Source organism: Phascolarctos cinereus, unplaced genomic scaffold, assembly GCF_003287225.1.
Source record: "Phascolarctos cinereus isolate Bilbo 61053 unplaced genomic scaffold, phaCin_HiC Scaffold_2;HRSCAF=192, whole genome shotgun sequence".
Lineage (NCBI taxonomy): Eukaryota > Metazoa > Chordata > Mammalia > Diprotodontia > Phascolarctidae > Phascolarctos > Phascolarctos cinereus.
The window spans coordinates 355,185,115-355,199,027 of NW_027555625.1; the positions used below are offsets into that span (position 1 = coordinate 355,185,115).

At 32.1% G+C, this 13,913-nt stretch overlaps 1 protein-coding gene across 18 annotated transcripts in view; it reads right to left on the minus strand.

The window, feature by feature from the left end:
- KLC1 (kinesin light chain 1) overlaps window positions 1-13,913 on the minus strand; it is an 80,606-nt gene that overhangs the window by 15,294 nt on the left and 51,399 nt on the right. For 2 of the 18 annotated variants that reach the window (XM_020971117.2, XM_020971114.2), the window contains exons 13-15: window positions 11,708-11,869; window positions 5,372-5,502; window positions 636-702 (exon numbers count right to left, since the gene is read on the minus strand). In XM_020971117.2, coding sequence (XP_020826776.1) covers window positions 636-702; window positions 5,372-5,502; window positions 11,708-11,869 — 360 coding nt within the window. Of the gene's footprint in view, window positions 1-635; window positions 703-5,367; window positions 5,503-5,868; window positions 6,987-7,695; window positions 7,747-9,657; window positions 9,721-11,707; window positions 11,870-13,913 lie in introns of those variants that run through there. The other 16 variants (XM_020971118.2, XM_020971119.2, XR_013484844.1 and 13 more) reach the window with 15 other exon arrangements.

A 13,913-nucleotide genomic window follows, 5' to 3' on the forward strand; every position in this document is an offset into this window, starting at 1 on the left:
GAAAACCAGAAACTAGGCCTGTATCAATTCTATAGTATCTTTTAAAAGCAGTATTACTGCTTGGATGACATCATGATAAAAATTACAAATTACTACAAAATAAATATTTCAAAGAAATGGAAGTGCAGGAAAAGATACATGGTGCATACACTAAGGCAGGAAACTGAAAAATACAATGCAGAGTATTTATGGGAGATTTAGGCAATTCAACAGTGTTAACTCTCAAAACAATTATTAGTCTAATGTTAGTTGAAGATTACCATGTTAGTAAAATGTTGGACATTTTAAGACATTAACTGGACAATACACATTTTAATAATCTTTTTAGATGTATGTAGTTAACATGAAATAATGAATAGGGAAGATACAGTTTAGTTATATTACTTAAAATTTTAACATTTTTCTCATTAATGTAGTGAGGATTTTTAAAGGCAATAAAAATGTAACTCAAACCTTATTAGCTATTTTGCTAATCTGCCTAAGAATTAAAGGTTTTTTAATTTCTAAAGCATTCTAATATAGAAATATTTAAAAGGTATGATCATCCTTTCATTAACTGTCTAGTTAAATATTTGGGGACCAGATCATGCTGATGGTATTTACACATTTAAGAATATTATTTTAGGGCTCCTTACTTGAAAGTGATCTTCAGCAGCCTTGCCACCCATATTAAGAACATTCAGAGAACTGGCACGCTTCATGCTGCAACCAGGACATCAAACATGCAAGGATAAAGCAATCAGAACAATGGAAAAAAATCTAAGCTCTCCAAACATAAGCAAAACATGGTTACAGCACAGAATTTTAAGTGTCACTAGAATCACTTGAAATAAAGAAGATGTCTCGGAAAAAATATATGGGGCACAATTACTTGAGCATGATTTATTTTTAATGATCTGCTGAAAACTGACAGAAGACTGGGATTTACATTAAGTCAGAAAGCAAATCTACACTTAGTATTATGGCCTAATAAAATTTGTTTACTAGGTGTTTTATTCATCCTTCAAAATAAGCTTAACTTTAAAAAGTAGGCCATATCTGATCAACTGGTAATAACTTTGCAAAAATATATTTGCTGATCAGGTTTAGCAAATGTTTTAAGCCATATTATTTTGTGGCATGTTTATAAAGTACCTTTACTTTTTCCAAATTCAGCTAAGAAAGCTTTTTCAATGTTTCTGAAAAGATTTTCATGAAAACATCCACTTTGTTGCTTCATTTCATTTTCATTTGTGGGATAAGCAATTCTATTTTTATATAAATTATCCCTGTTTTAGGAAAACTGGAACAGTTCATATAGTGTCTATTTTTCTGTGGCTATGAAAAATAAAACAATTGCAAATTTTTCTAGCTACAAATTCAAAGCTCATTATTCAAAATACTTTTAAGTCATACTACATGATGTGTTACATATATCAGAAATCACTCTGAAATCATATTATCTACTTTAACATTCTCCCCAATACAGAATAATGTATATGGTTTTATAATCAGATTATTATTATAAACAATTATCTGTTTAAACATAGTATTTTAGGAGACATCTTTAATATTTTTAAAGCAGTATCTTATATTTAGTTTGTTAACTTCTAAGAATCCACCACCTATTTAAAGTCTAAAATAGCTGATATTAAGGATCTTAAATGTCTGAAAGTGGGGCCTTAAATTCTGGATGTGGGGTATAATAATATAAGCTATCAGTAATATTATTTTAAATTAAATTAGTTTAAGTCAGTAGCTTTAAGACAGGGACACACATTTTGGAAGGTTAGCAACAACCAGAACAGCAAGCACAATGACAATGCTCTCAGTGTTATTTTTTAAAAGTATACATTCAAAAGCCATAAGAAAGTTCATTAATATAAAGAGAATAAATATACCCAAAATCCACCCCGCATAAACAAAAGATAACTCCCCCCAACAAAAACAAAGAAAGGGAAAAAACCCCAAAATCAAGGTAAAACAAAGATTCAGCACAAGATATTTAAAGTTACAAACAGTCTTTGCCTTCCTAATGTTTTTGAAGCAGAAGGTACAAATACACCCCTATCAGAAGTAGATGACATCAATTTACCTCAAAACTATGTCAAAGAGCCAAATGGTTCTTAGGAAAGGTAGCAGTATGAAAAAGCATAATTTGGGGCAGCTAGGTGGTGCAGTGGATAAAGCACTGGCCCTGGAGTCAGGAAGACCTGAGTTCAAATTAGGCCTGAAACACATAACACTTACTAGCTGTGTGACTCTGGGCAAGTCACTTAACCCCAATTGCCTTTAAAAAAAAAAAAAAAGAATAATCTGTGTAACTACGAACCAGTTCCCTTCCCAATCTGGAGCTCAGCTGTTTTATCTATAAAGAACAGACTCAATAATCTCTAAAATGCCTTCCAGGTCTAATTATATGTGACTCAAAGTTCATACATTCTCTTCTACATGGGTTGTAGAACTCTTCCTAATCAAACTGAAGCTATTCTTTTAAACAATTAGTTAACACAAAGATAAAAAATTAGGGAAACAGTACAGAACGTACAGGATCTATCAAATAATTTTAAAATGAAAAAAATTATATTCTTGGGGACTGATGTCCTTTCTGACAGCATTTTGAGTATTGGGTGTGCCAGTAAACACTATTCAGATTTAATCGTTCAAAGCCTAAAATGTCTACAAATCAAAAATAAAAAGTTTAAGTTTAAAAAAAAATTCACCATGTTATTCTTTCAAGGACTTCTATACGAAGCTATTAAAGCAGTAAAAAAAAATCCCAAGGCCATTTTTATAATAATGTTAGCATGTAAATATTATCTACAGATTGTGTATACAGTCAGGTTTATAAAGTTTCTACACTGCACACCAAATTACAACGGTATATAGGTAGGGGAATTAACCTACAGATATCATACACATATTTCTGTTAATTATGGGTGTAATAAGCATATAATAACATATAGTATGCAAAACTGGCTTCTAAATATGAAATTTGTTAAAAACCATTTAACATGAGAATTTCCATTAATTTACTACTCTGACACCTCATCATGTCACGGAAGGTAGCACAAACTTCAGCAGATGACCTCAAACTGGAAAGGCATACAAGCTGTGACAAACAGCTGAGAACCAACCTAGTTATTCTGAGAAGCTCTCAACAGATTAGAGTGATGGGGTTTTTTTTAGCTACAGTTGTTATCAAAGATTATCTACCAAATCTTAGAGGACTCTGATCTATATTCATTGAGGAAATAACCACACCTAGGAAATCAGGCATTTTTGAAGAATAAGACAAAAAACTGTACAGTAAACATTTAGTGCCAGATTCAGCAATTTGTTTTTTTTTTAAACTTCAAAACATGTACAAAACTGAAATAAGTCAGTAGCTTTGCCTAAAAAACAGGGCAGAAAAAGAAGTACTCATGTTCTCTGACCACTGGAAGATAAAATGTTTTAGCACTCTTTACAATTCACTAGGAAACATCTTCATCAGTTTCAGGATAATCATCATTTACAAAAAGGTTGATGTTAAAATGTCACTTGAGTCCTAAATGTTTGTAGGCATTTAGAAATAAAGTAAGTCAATGTGATTTTAAACATCAGTTTCTTTAGCTTATAACCTTATGGCATAGATGCCAAATTTAGTAGGAGTACATGCAAAATTGGAGAGGAAGAGTCACAAATCCAAATGTGGCCTTCACCAAAAAGTAGAAAACTTTGAAAACACAAATTCTTTTAATTTCTTCTCTTTCTGCCTATAGATATCTATAGAGCTCATACCATGATGTCTAAAGAATGCTTTGGATATCTCTGCAAAGCAGAATGAACAGCTACTTAGAATTAAAGCACTTACCACTGCACCATCTATACACTTTTCTGGTGAGGGAATAGAGCAAGAAAAAATATGCCAATACACAAGTTTTAGGAGCCACCTGAAGTGTGACCCCTGAATAGAAAGTATTCTAAAGACAAACAGGGTTCACAAACCAAATTTCCCAGACAGCATCATCTCTTTTCTCAAAGAAATCATGCTCTCCAGAGTACATTACCAACCAACCAGGTAAGAGTACACCCAAACCAATTAAGGCACATAAAAGCAAGCTGTCGTGCTTGTTTAATATTCTAGATATCTCAACAGCTATCACATGAAAACCTAATTATTTAGATAAATACATCCTCAGAAATGGAACCTAAAACGCAAGCTAAATTTACACTAAGTCTTCCATACTGACAGAATGGAAACTAGCAGATTAGCTTTATATTCACTTCAAATTCACTTCTGAAAGTTTAGAATGGCATGCCAATAAGTAAGAAAAATCAGGTTGAAATTTTTTTTAATTGGCTAAGCAGCAAATTAATCCATCAGGGTGAATTATAATAATGATCCTTTATTGATCTGTGCTTATCCAAATGACCTCTTAGCTTAAGATAAGTAGAATTCACTTTCTAAATATATCTCCATAGAAAATAATATAAAAATATCAAATCAATCATCATAGAAGATGCTAAAACTATAATTACAAACAATAAAACAATATGGTAAATAGAGCTTCCATGAAAAATCCTTTGGAAAACATGGTAAATTATACTAGTCATATGGCAATTTACCAATTACAAGGCAGATAAGTAAAAGGATGCCAACTTTGGGGACACTGAATAGAAACAACAAATTTATTTACCAGCAAAAGTGTGGTATGTTAAGACTACCAGTGGATGAAACTGAATTTTGTCACTTAAAAACATTTGATCTCTTTGTCCTCCAAACTAAGTTGTAACCTCTGAAATGCATGTTTCTCTGGATTAACATTAGTTATGCACTTGAAACAAATACCTGTGGGTTTTAGAATCCCTGAGAAAAATTTTCCAGCATGCCACCCTGCAATCAAAGCTTAAACCTTCTCTACCACCACACCCCCTTCCTTTCTGACTCCATTTTGTGTGTGCTATTGCTTTTTAAAGTGGAAGTTCAATTATCTGCTATGTGCTACATAATGAAATGGGTTTCTTAAAAAAAAAAAACTAATAGTTCAAGTATCCTAATCTGAAACTGACATTTCATTGTTTAAAGTTAAAGGGCATTAATATTACTATAAATATTTAACTTATACGGCCAAAACTTATTTTTCTATAACAGCCTTCCAAAGACTTATTCTCTCTAACCACCTAAATAGGCAACTTTTAAAGTAGGATATCAGTTTAATATTTCTCAGTCTACACATGGATAGGTGATATTAAAACCTTTTGATTAATAAACACAATTAAAATGAAATGTTTTTCAGAGGCTTGTTTGTGAGAAAGCTACCCCAAAAATTACCCTGGCCATTGTTTAGTTTACAAGATGCTTGATAAAGGGGGGCAAGTATCAGTATAGCTAGGAAAATATAATTACCCAGGATTCTTTGGTTCACTGTCTCGTGAACTTCCTCCCTTCAGCTTTCTAACCAGCTTCTCACTGCTGCGTCTAATTGAAGCCCGAAGTTTGCTAAAGGAACCACTGCGCTTTAAAGATCCAGTGCCATCCTGAAAAAGATGTGAACAAATGTGAAGCTGCCAAGGGTTTCACCCTTCCAAGCCTCCCACAGCTAAAGCTGAATGAAAATATTTCACTCTACTATTAAGCTGTTCTCAGTTGTTGCTAGTAATAGTCACTATTTCCTATCAGTTTTCTAAATGATTTACTTCATTTGCAAATAGACTTTAATGCCTGGCAAATCTAATTATTTAAGTGATTAAAGGTAATCCATGATCCTGAAAAGAATGTAACATAAAAAGGCTCATTCACACCAAAATGATGACACCTAAAGAGAAAAATTAAGGACATTTCTGTATTAAGACAGAAAGGACAATACATAAAAATTTTAAAAGAAATAAGGAAGCTTCTAGGAATATCATCAAAACAAAATTCCACTTTAATTAAAATGTAGTCACTAGGTCCAACAAACGATGTAACACCTAAGACATTTAGGCCTGGTATAATCAAATTACTTCTAATACTTTAATCCAAATACAATACTCATCTCATGTATACTATTCATTTAATGAACCTTATAGAATGATTTTGTTAAATATAGATAATGAATGTTGTTGTCCCCAAAAAAACTCATTGTAGATATGAACAGTAAGTTAACTTTCACATAAATGGAAAGATAAAATCTGAATTCAGCTTTAGAAATCACAATTTAGACATTTTTGCATAATTAAACTTGCATAATCTTCTATCATTTGGGCATGGAAATCAAAACCATATAGCAAAGACTTGATTTTTATTCACAAAATCAATCATTTAGTACGTTTTTAGCAGTAACTATCTGCTACTTCTAGAAGCCATACAGTTTTGCATGAAAGGAAGAAAGAGTACTATGAAGCAGACAGACACCAAGATGCAGGTCAGTTGGAGTGAGTTTATTAGAAGTTAGAAAGACAAAGATACACAAATCACTGAACACTTAAAGATTAGTAGAGAAAAGCATATTTGCCAAAATTTCACACAAAGACTAAACAGCAATGCTACTTTAGAATAATCATAAGTGAAGACATCCAGAGTTCCATATTGATGTTAACCAAGTTACAGGTCTCTAAACACAATTTAAAGCACTTGGAGCACATGCCTTACTTTTACAGTTTAGTAATTCTCAAAAGGTCACCATCATGCCATTTGAATAATACTTTGTGTGATACTTTTAACTAACTTTTTTTCATAGTGAACAGCTAGTCATTCTTACTTTTTTTTTTAACTCATGTTACACAGTAAATGGTTTTATTAACACATTTTGCAGTACTAAATACCTATCTGGCAAAGCTACACATGTACAGAAATACACCTCCAAAGAGAACAACAGCACTGAAAGGAAGGGCCAGTATACACAGAAGTGTAGCTCTGACAAGAATCATAGAGGTTTGCTAAAAGCACAGCAGTCAGTACTGGAGAGAGAAGTTAAAGCTTGACGATGGAGCACGGCCCGTCATGCAGGAGACAGTATAAGAATCACAAAAGGCATCTAGGCCTGTTAGATAGAAATGAAGAAAGAAAATCTGAATGAAACTGTTTCAAAAATGTTCTCAATAGTTTTATACTTAAAATAGCTTTGTTTACAGTATTTCTAGGTCACACAATCTTTAAATCTTTTTTAAAAAAGAAAAGGTACTTGCAATTACTTTCGCTCATTGCTGACGTTTTAAAATTAAATAGATATTCTAGGCATGCTATTGTTTATAGTTTTACTTAGTTAACTCCTAACATCAAAATGAAAGCGAACCATTCTGGTGTATGTTAGAAAATTTTCTTAAAATAAAATTTTGCAAATGATCATACTTAAGAGTGACTCTGGAATGAAAAAACCCTATGATTTAAAAAAATAAAAATCTAAAAATATGAAAGGTACATTCATTTAAGTTTTAACTTTTGTCAGAAATATTTTCTTAGCCTATTCATTACAACAAGGGAGAATTTTTTTTTCTGTAAACAAAAAGCATTTATATTCTTTAAGAAACTAACAGGCAAAATGACATCTCTAGGAATCAAAGTTCCACTGATCTGCATATCTATGGCACATTTTGAAAGATGAACATACAACTGATAAAATGAGCTACGAAATTAGAATTTCCAAAGGAAGAAGTGTGTCATTGGTCTCTATAATGGAAGCAAGACAGTCTAGTGCTAAAAGCCCTAGACAGAATCAAGAGACCTGAATTCATTTGCTAGCTCTGACTCACCATGGAACGTTGAGCAAGTCATTTAACCAGCCCGAGCTTCATTTTCCTCATCTTTAAAATGGAAAAATAAAACTTGTTACCAACTCCCCGAGGATGTTGGGAGGACAAAAAACATAAGTAAAGCTCTTGCTGTTTTTCAGGAAAAAAGTTCTACTATAATTTAAAAGTATTATATAAACAATATTAATTCTATTTCAGTCACCTTTTTAAAAGAGCGGAACCTCGAAGTACTATTTCTAACATTTCAGAACTAGACGTTCAACAGAGTACGTGAAGTGAGTTTTCCTCATTTGAAAAAGCACTCCATTTGGGAGAAAAGAACTTGGTGTTTAAAGAGTGCCAACCTGAAAGGCTCTCAGTAGTCTTAGCTGAAGTGTCCTTATACTACTCTTATCATTTTCTCACAAACTAGCAAGCCCTCTACTTTAATGAAGCTGTTGTTGCTTATATCTGGGGCTTTACATCTAAGGCTAATGGTAAGGAACCTATAACAAAGTCAGTTTATCTAGCATTTCATTGCCTGCAAATGTCTATTTACTGGCACTTTATTTACAACATAATTATAACTGATGTCCTGAAGAGCTTCAAAAAGTACTTTCCAAACTGAAAACACTACAGGAATATGAACAATTATTACAATATATGTGTGTATAAAACCTATATAAAAATGTTCTATATGTACATATATATTTATAAAGTTGTTCCATGTGTTTGATGTTAAGTAGGTCATTGTCAATAAACACTAGATAAATAATTACAACTAAATACCTTGAATTCTGAATAAAAACTCTAGAAATGTTGTCTTTCATCTATCTTGAAAATTAATAAAAGCAGGAAACTCTATTAACCAGAATGCTTTAGTCAGAAACAAGCTCCAAATCCATTGGGTATTAGGACATAGATGATACTAAATTTTATTTTTAACTGCTCTGCCCTCCCCTCGTCCCAAAGGAGATAATTACACAAGGAAATGGAAATAGGAAATCATGGACCCTTAACTTCCAATTCTGATAACTAGATGAAAGATAACACTTCTAGTTTATGTAGAATATTTTATGTAGAATTCAATATGTTCAATTGTAATTATTTATCTAACGTTCATGATAAGGCAAGTCTGGAAGAATAGGTTTTTAAGCATGATCACTAAATTGTATTCATAAACCACCCAAAAGGACTACCCCATATTAGTAGTACACATAAAGGTCTGTGATATGCATGCACATTCACATTTTATGTGAAACACAGGACTACTCTTAAGAAATAAGTCCAACTTTGCATTCAGAATTTAAAAGTAACTCTAACCAAGAATATTTATTTACATACTGCTCTGACAGGTTCAGAAACATGGGACACTGAAAAAGCAAAATAAACTTGTCTTTTTAAGTGACTGTTTTTCAGGACTTCTTTCAAGCAAGTTACATTTTAATCAAGCAATTATAATCTCAAGTTCAAAAATCATTTTTTTTCAACTCAATATGAGATTTACTTAAAATCTCACAGAATGAGATATGTACCTTCTTAAACAAAGGAACTATTATTCCAATGTTAAAAATTTGGGTTTAAATCTCAGAATTTGCTCAGTGATATTTCCTCACATTTTTGAAGAACATATAATTCATCTCGTTGTAAGTAGGTGGAATCAAAGAGTATTCGCATACGTATATTAACTTTATGTTGCAATTTCCATTCTTTGACCATACATAAGCCATATGTTTGCATTGAATAACAGCATATGTGAGGCCAAAAATTTGTATATATTATTAAAACATAAAATATCCCATTATTTCCTACCATAGATCTTCCTTCTAGTCTCACATCCCATCACTCATCACCTTTATTGGTAGAGAAGCCATGTTGCCAAAAAAACCAAGTGGACAATATCAAGTTTATATTGTGTAATCTTAAATTAACATGATGGTATTTACTGCAGCTAAAAGTGAATTAACCCAAAGTACAATGCACCTGGAATGTACTTTATCAAAGCTGTTGGTCCACTTAGAGATTAAGGGGTCAAGAATATTGCTTCTGAAAAGAAAAACACTGTGTTAGTTTCTGATAAGAGGACTTTGTAGGGAGGACAAAACAACACCCAAATATTGCAGTGCCAATGGTCCTAAGTTGTAGAATGAAAAAGTTTGAGAAAAATAGGAAGAAAATAGGAATCCATTTAAGAAGATAACCACTCTTTACTCATTTGAAAATTATAAATATAACAATATTATGTATAATTCCAGCCTGAAATTTCAACTGACAAGCAAGATATAGCCCACTCCTTCAGAGAGGAAAGAACCCATAATAAGGCAAAACAGTGATAATAATAACTACTGACAGAAATAATGAAACCAACTCTCCTAAGTTAAGTAATTTCCAGTCTTAAAGTTATCAATGACTTTATCAGCTATTTTCAGGCAACTATATATTGACCTAGAAATACCGTCTCAAGAGTTCTTCAAGAACTTCTGTTAAAGAATATCAAAATCTACACACTTACTTTTAATAAGTAAAAATAATTTTATTTACTCCTAGCATATAAAGGCATGCAAACAAAACAGCATATTATAGGGAAGAGTACAGTACACAGTTCCAATATCAAGTGGACAATATTATGAACTACTCAAATGTTTTCTTTTGGGGCCACTATATGACAGATGTGAGGGTATCAAAATGGATGCTGATTGATTGTCTTGGCACTGAGAAAACCAATGCCAAGGAAATGCCAGCTTAAGACAATGATGAGAAGATTCACCCTGCAATTTCTGCAGCATAACTGCAATAGATGTATGAGATCCTGATAAAGAAACAGATTCATGTAGTGAACAAGCTAACATGCTAAATCAAAAGGAAAAAATGGTTAGATAATAAGAACTCATCACTAAACCAATGTGGTAAAAACTTCTTTAAGGAACTGCAGCTAACTAAACTGCATCCTTTTCTTGAATGTGCAAAGTTCCTGGCATTAACGATGTAGCTCTTCATCAAGAAAACAGCTGGACACCTTCTACCAAATCCAACAATGAAAAACTACCTGATGCAAATAAAACTCAACAGCTAGATACAACTTAAAACTGCTCATATCATAAACATTCAATAAGTAAAAAGCATATGAAAAGCCACATTTGGCTTCTTTTAGAATACAGACCTGTGATATAAAAGGGTAAAATAAATTTCAAGTAATATAATGCTTTTCACAGATATTAAAGGTTCCAAGTATGGCAATAGTTCCTTCATATTTAGTATTTAAGATTCATCTCTGACATGCAAGTCTGAGTTTTAAGAAATCTCATTTCTAAAAAAAACAGCCAAAAACTAAAACTAACTTTATTAAGGGGATTAAAATGGTACCACAACACTTTTTTCCTATAGGAATTGGCATATGGGTTAAATTAGTTAATGTAAATAAAGCTCTTTATAAGATATAAATGCACCATTCTGGATATACTCCTCTCTCAAATGGAGACAGATGAACAATATTTTTATATTGAGAACATGTATAAAGAAAAAGCAGTCATTTATACAGTTTTAATTTATAAATTGATTTTTCTTTAAAGTGATTCAACTGAAGAAAATCTATAGCAGTCTAAGCAGGAAAATAAAGACACTGAAGTTAGTGATAAAAATGAGTAAAATAGAAGCAAATTAGCCAACTGTCATACTAAGCCTAATACTAAAATGAACCTACACTTCATGTATTATGCTCTAAATAACCAGGACACTCAATCAGCATTTAAATGCTCATAGTTAAGCCCAAGCTTTCAATTCCTAAAAACAAAATTATCATTTAAAACTGGTTTAAATGAGTAAAAAATTGAAAAAATGACAAAAGTAATCAGCAAAACGCAGGATCTTATGTTTTCTTAATTCTCACTTGATTCTAACAATGACAAAGTCCAAAATAAATGAGCCAGAAAAACTAATGAAAAAATGCTAATGGAAAGAGGGCTATAAAGAAAGCAGATTTTGTTACAGCAGTTAACTGCCTACATTATACTTGTAAACTGTGTACTGTACTTACCCCATTCCATTCTACGCTCATACTCACTTCCTCCCCTCCATCAGGACCACTCTCGTACTTTACCACATCAACATTGAGACTTTCTCGGCTTCTTCTTTTTTCTATGCTCTCAGGGTCATTTAGCACTTCAGCTACTCTCTGTTTGTGAACATTGTCAAGACCCTATGAGCCAGGCAAGGGGAAAAGGGATTTACATTTCAGCACTAAAACTGTATTGGAAAATTTCCAAGACCCAGAACTTCTACTGGGGAAAAAAAAATCAATATATTTTTACAACACACAGTTAAGTTACTCAGTTTTCCACCATTAACCCCACGTTAAAGCATGACTGTGAAACCAAAGGGCAGGTGGTGTAATGAAAAGAACATCTGACTCTAAGTAACATACCTGGATTAGGATACTTATTCTGTTATTAGGGATATATAACCTTGGACAAGACTCTTAATCTCTCTGAACTTCTATTTCATTATCTATAGATACTTCTACTTACCTCACAGAGTTATGAGGCTCAACTGAGAATGAATATGAAGCATTTTATCTGTTGAGGGCTTTTGAAATGTCATCTATCAATTTTATCATTTGTGTGTCACACCTATCTCAATTTATATTAAAATATAGGAGAATTATCTCCTAGAAGAAACTGTATTAGTAAAATAAAGCTAAAACAAATGCATATCTACATTTCAGTTTGTAGCAATTTTTAAATTTTTTTATTTTCATAAGCAATGTATTATGCTAAATAATGTTCATTTTACGTGTGATGATTTTTAATGGAATTTTAGTTATTAATATCTATAATAGTACTGTTTTAGGTTTAAAATGGAATTTAACTCAAAGGAGCTTACATAAAAGATGACGTTTATCTATCTTAATATGACTTTGGCTTTTCTTTGCTATAAAGGACAAACCACATGATGACTACTTATTTCCCTAGATATCGTACTAAAGGAAAAGGAACATATTAGGAATTAAAGGTAATATAAAAACAAAAGGTCCCAATAAAAAATTATATGACACAATCTATTTTAAAACTTTGCTGATTCATCTTACATATAACACAGGAATGGTTGTTCCAATAGGCTGGCACTTAATAACAAATGTTTATTGAATGCTAGATTTAATAGTTGATGTTACTGATAATCATAACACAATTCATAAATTGTGGGATCACATCATTGAATATTAGAGATGTATGGGACCTCATGGGTCATACAATTCAACTTTCCTATTTCATTAAGGGTACAGACAAAGTTTAAGATGACTTGTCCAAGGTCACACAGAGGCAGAGAAACAGACTACAGATCCAATGCACTGTTTCTACATCTCATGTTATTTGTAGCATAAATCATCCCACTTTCTTCTAGGCAATTTTATCTCAGATTACTTTCTCTATAAGGATTCTGAAAATTCTGGAGAACTCTGGCAATTTACAGGAAAAACAGAAAATAAGGATTTAAATTATAACTAAATGTTTCATCACATCCAATTCAACGAATAACTTTCTTCCTCCCAAGAAAAGTATGTGTGAAAGAGAACTGAATGCCAGAAAAATCCAGAAATGAGCCTCAATATTAAATGAGGATTTTTGAAGATAAATTAACAAGTCGGTGTTGAGTCACAAATCTTAGTTATTGATTCTTCCAATTTAAACAGAGACAAGATAACATTATAGAGAACACACGCTATAGGGGGAAAAGCACTGGTGGTACTGCAGGATCCCATGACCTCAGCAAAGTCACTCTATCTCTATGGGCCTCAGTTTCGTCATTTGTATCATTAAGGTACTGAACCAGGTAATCTCTAAATTCCTTTTGGGTTCCAGTATTCTATGATGCTATGATTTAATTATAAAAACTAAAATAATAATCAAATATTTGACATTTTACTTTTATAAATTTTTAATGGAACTTTCAGAAGATATGGTAATAATAATTATTAATAATAATAATAAGTATTTAGTTCTGCCAAGCACTTTAAAAATATTATTTCATTTGATCCTCACAATGACTCTGTGAGGTAGGTGCTATTATTATCCCAATTTTACAGATCAAGAAACTTTGGTAGAAAAAGATTAAGCAACTTGCCTGGCTAGTCTGAGGCTGGATTTGAACTTTGGTCTCCCTGTCCAATGCTCTACCCAATGTCCCACCTAAATTAAAAGTTCTGATAAATATAAAAGCTAAAAACAAGAGAGTTCAAAACTTAC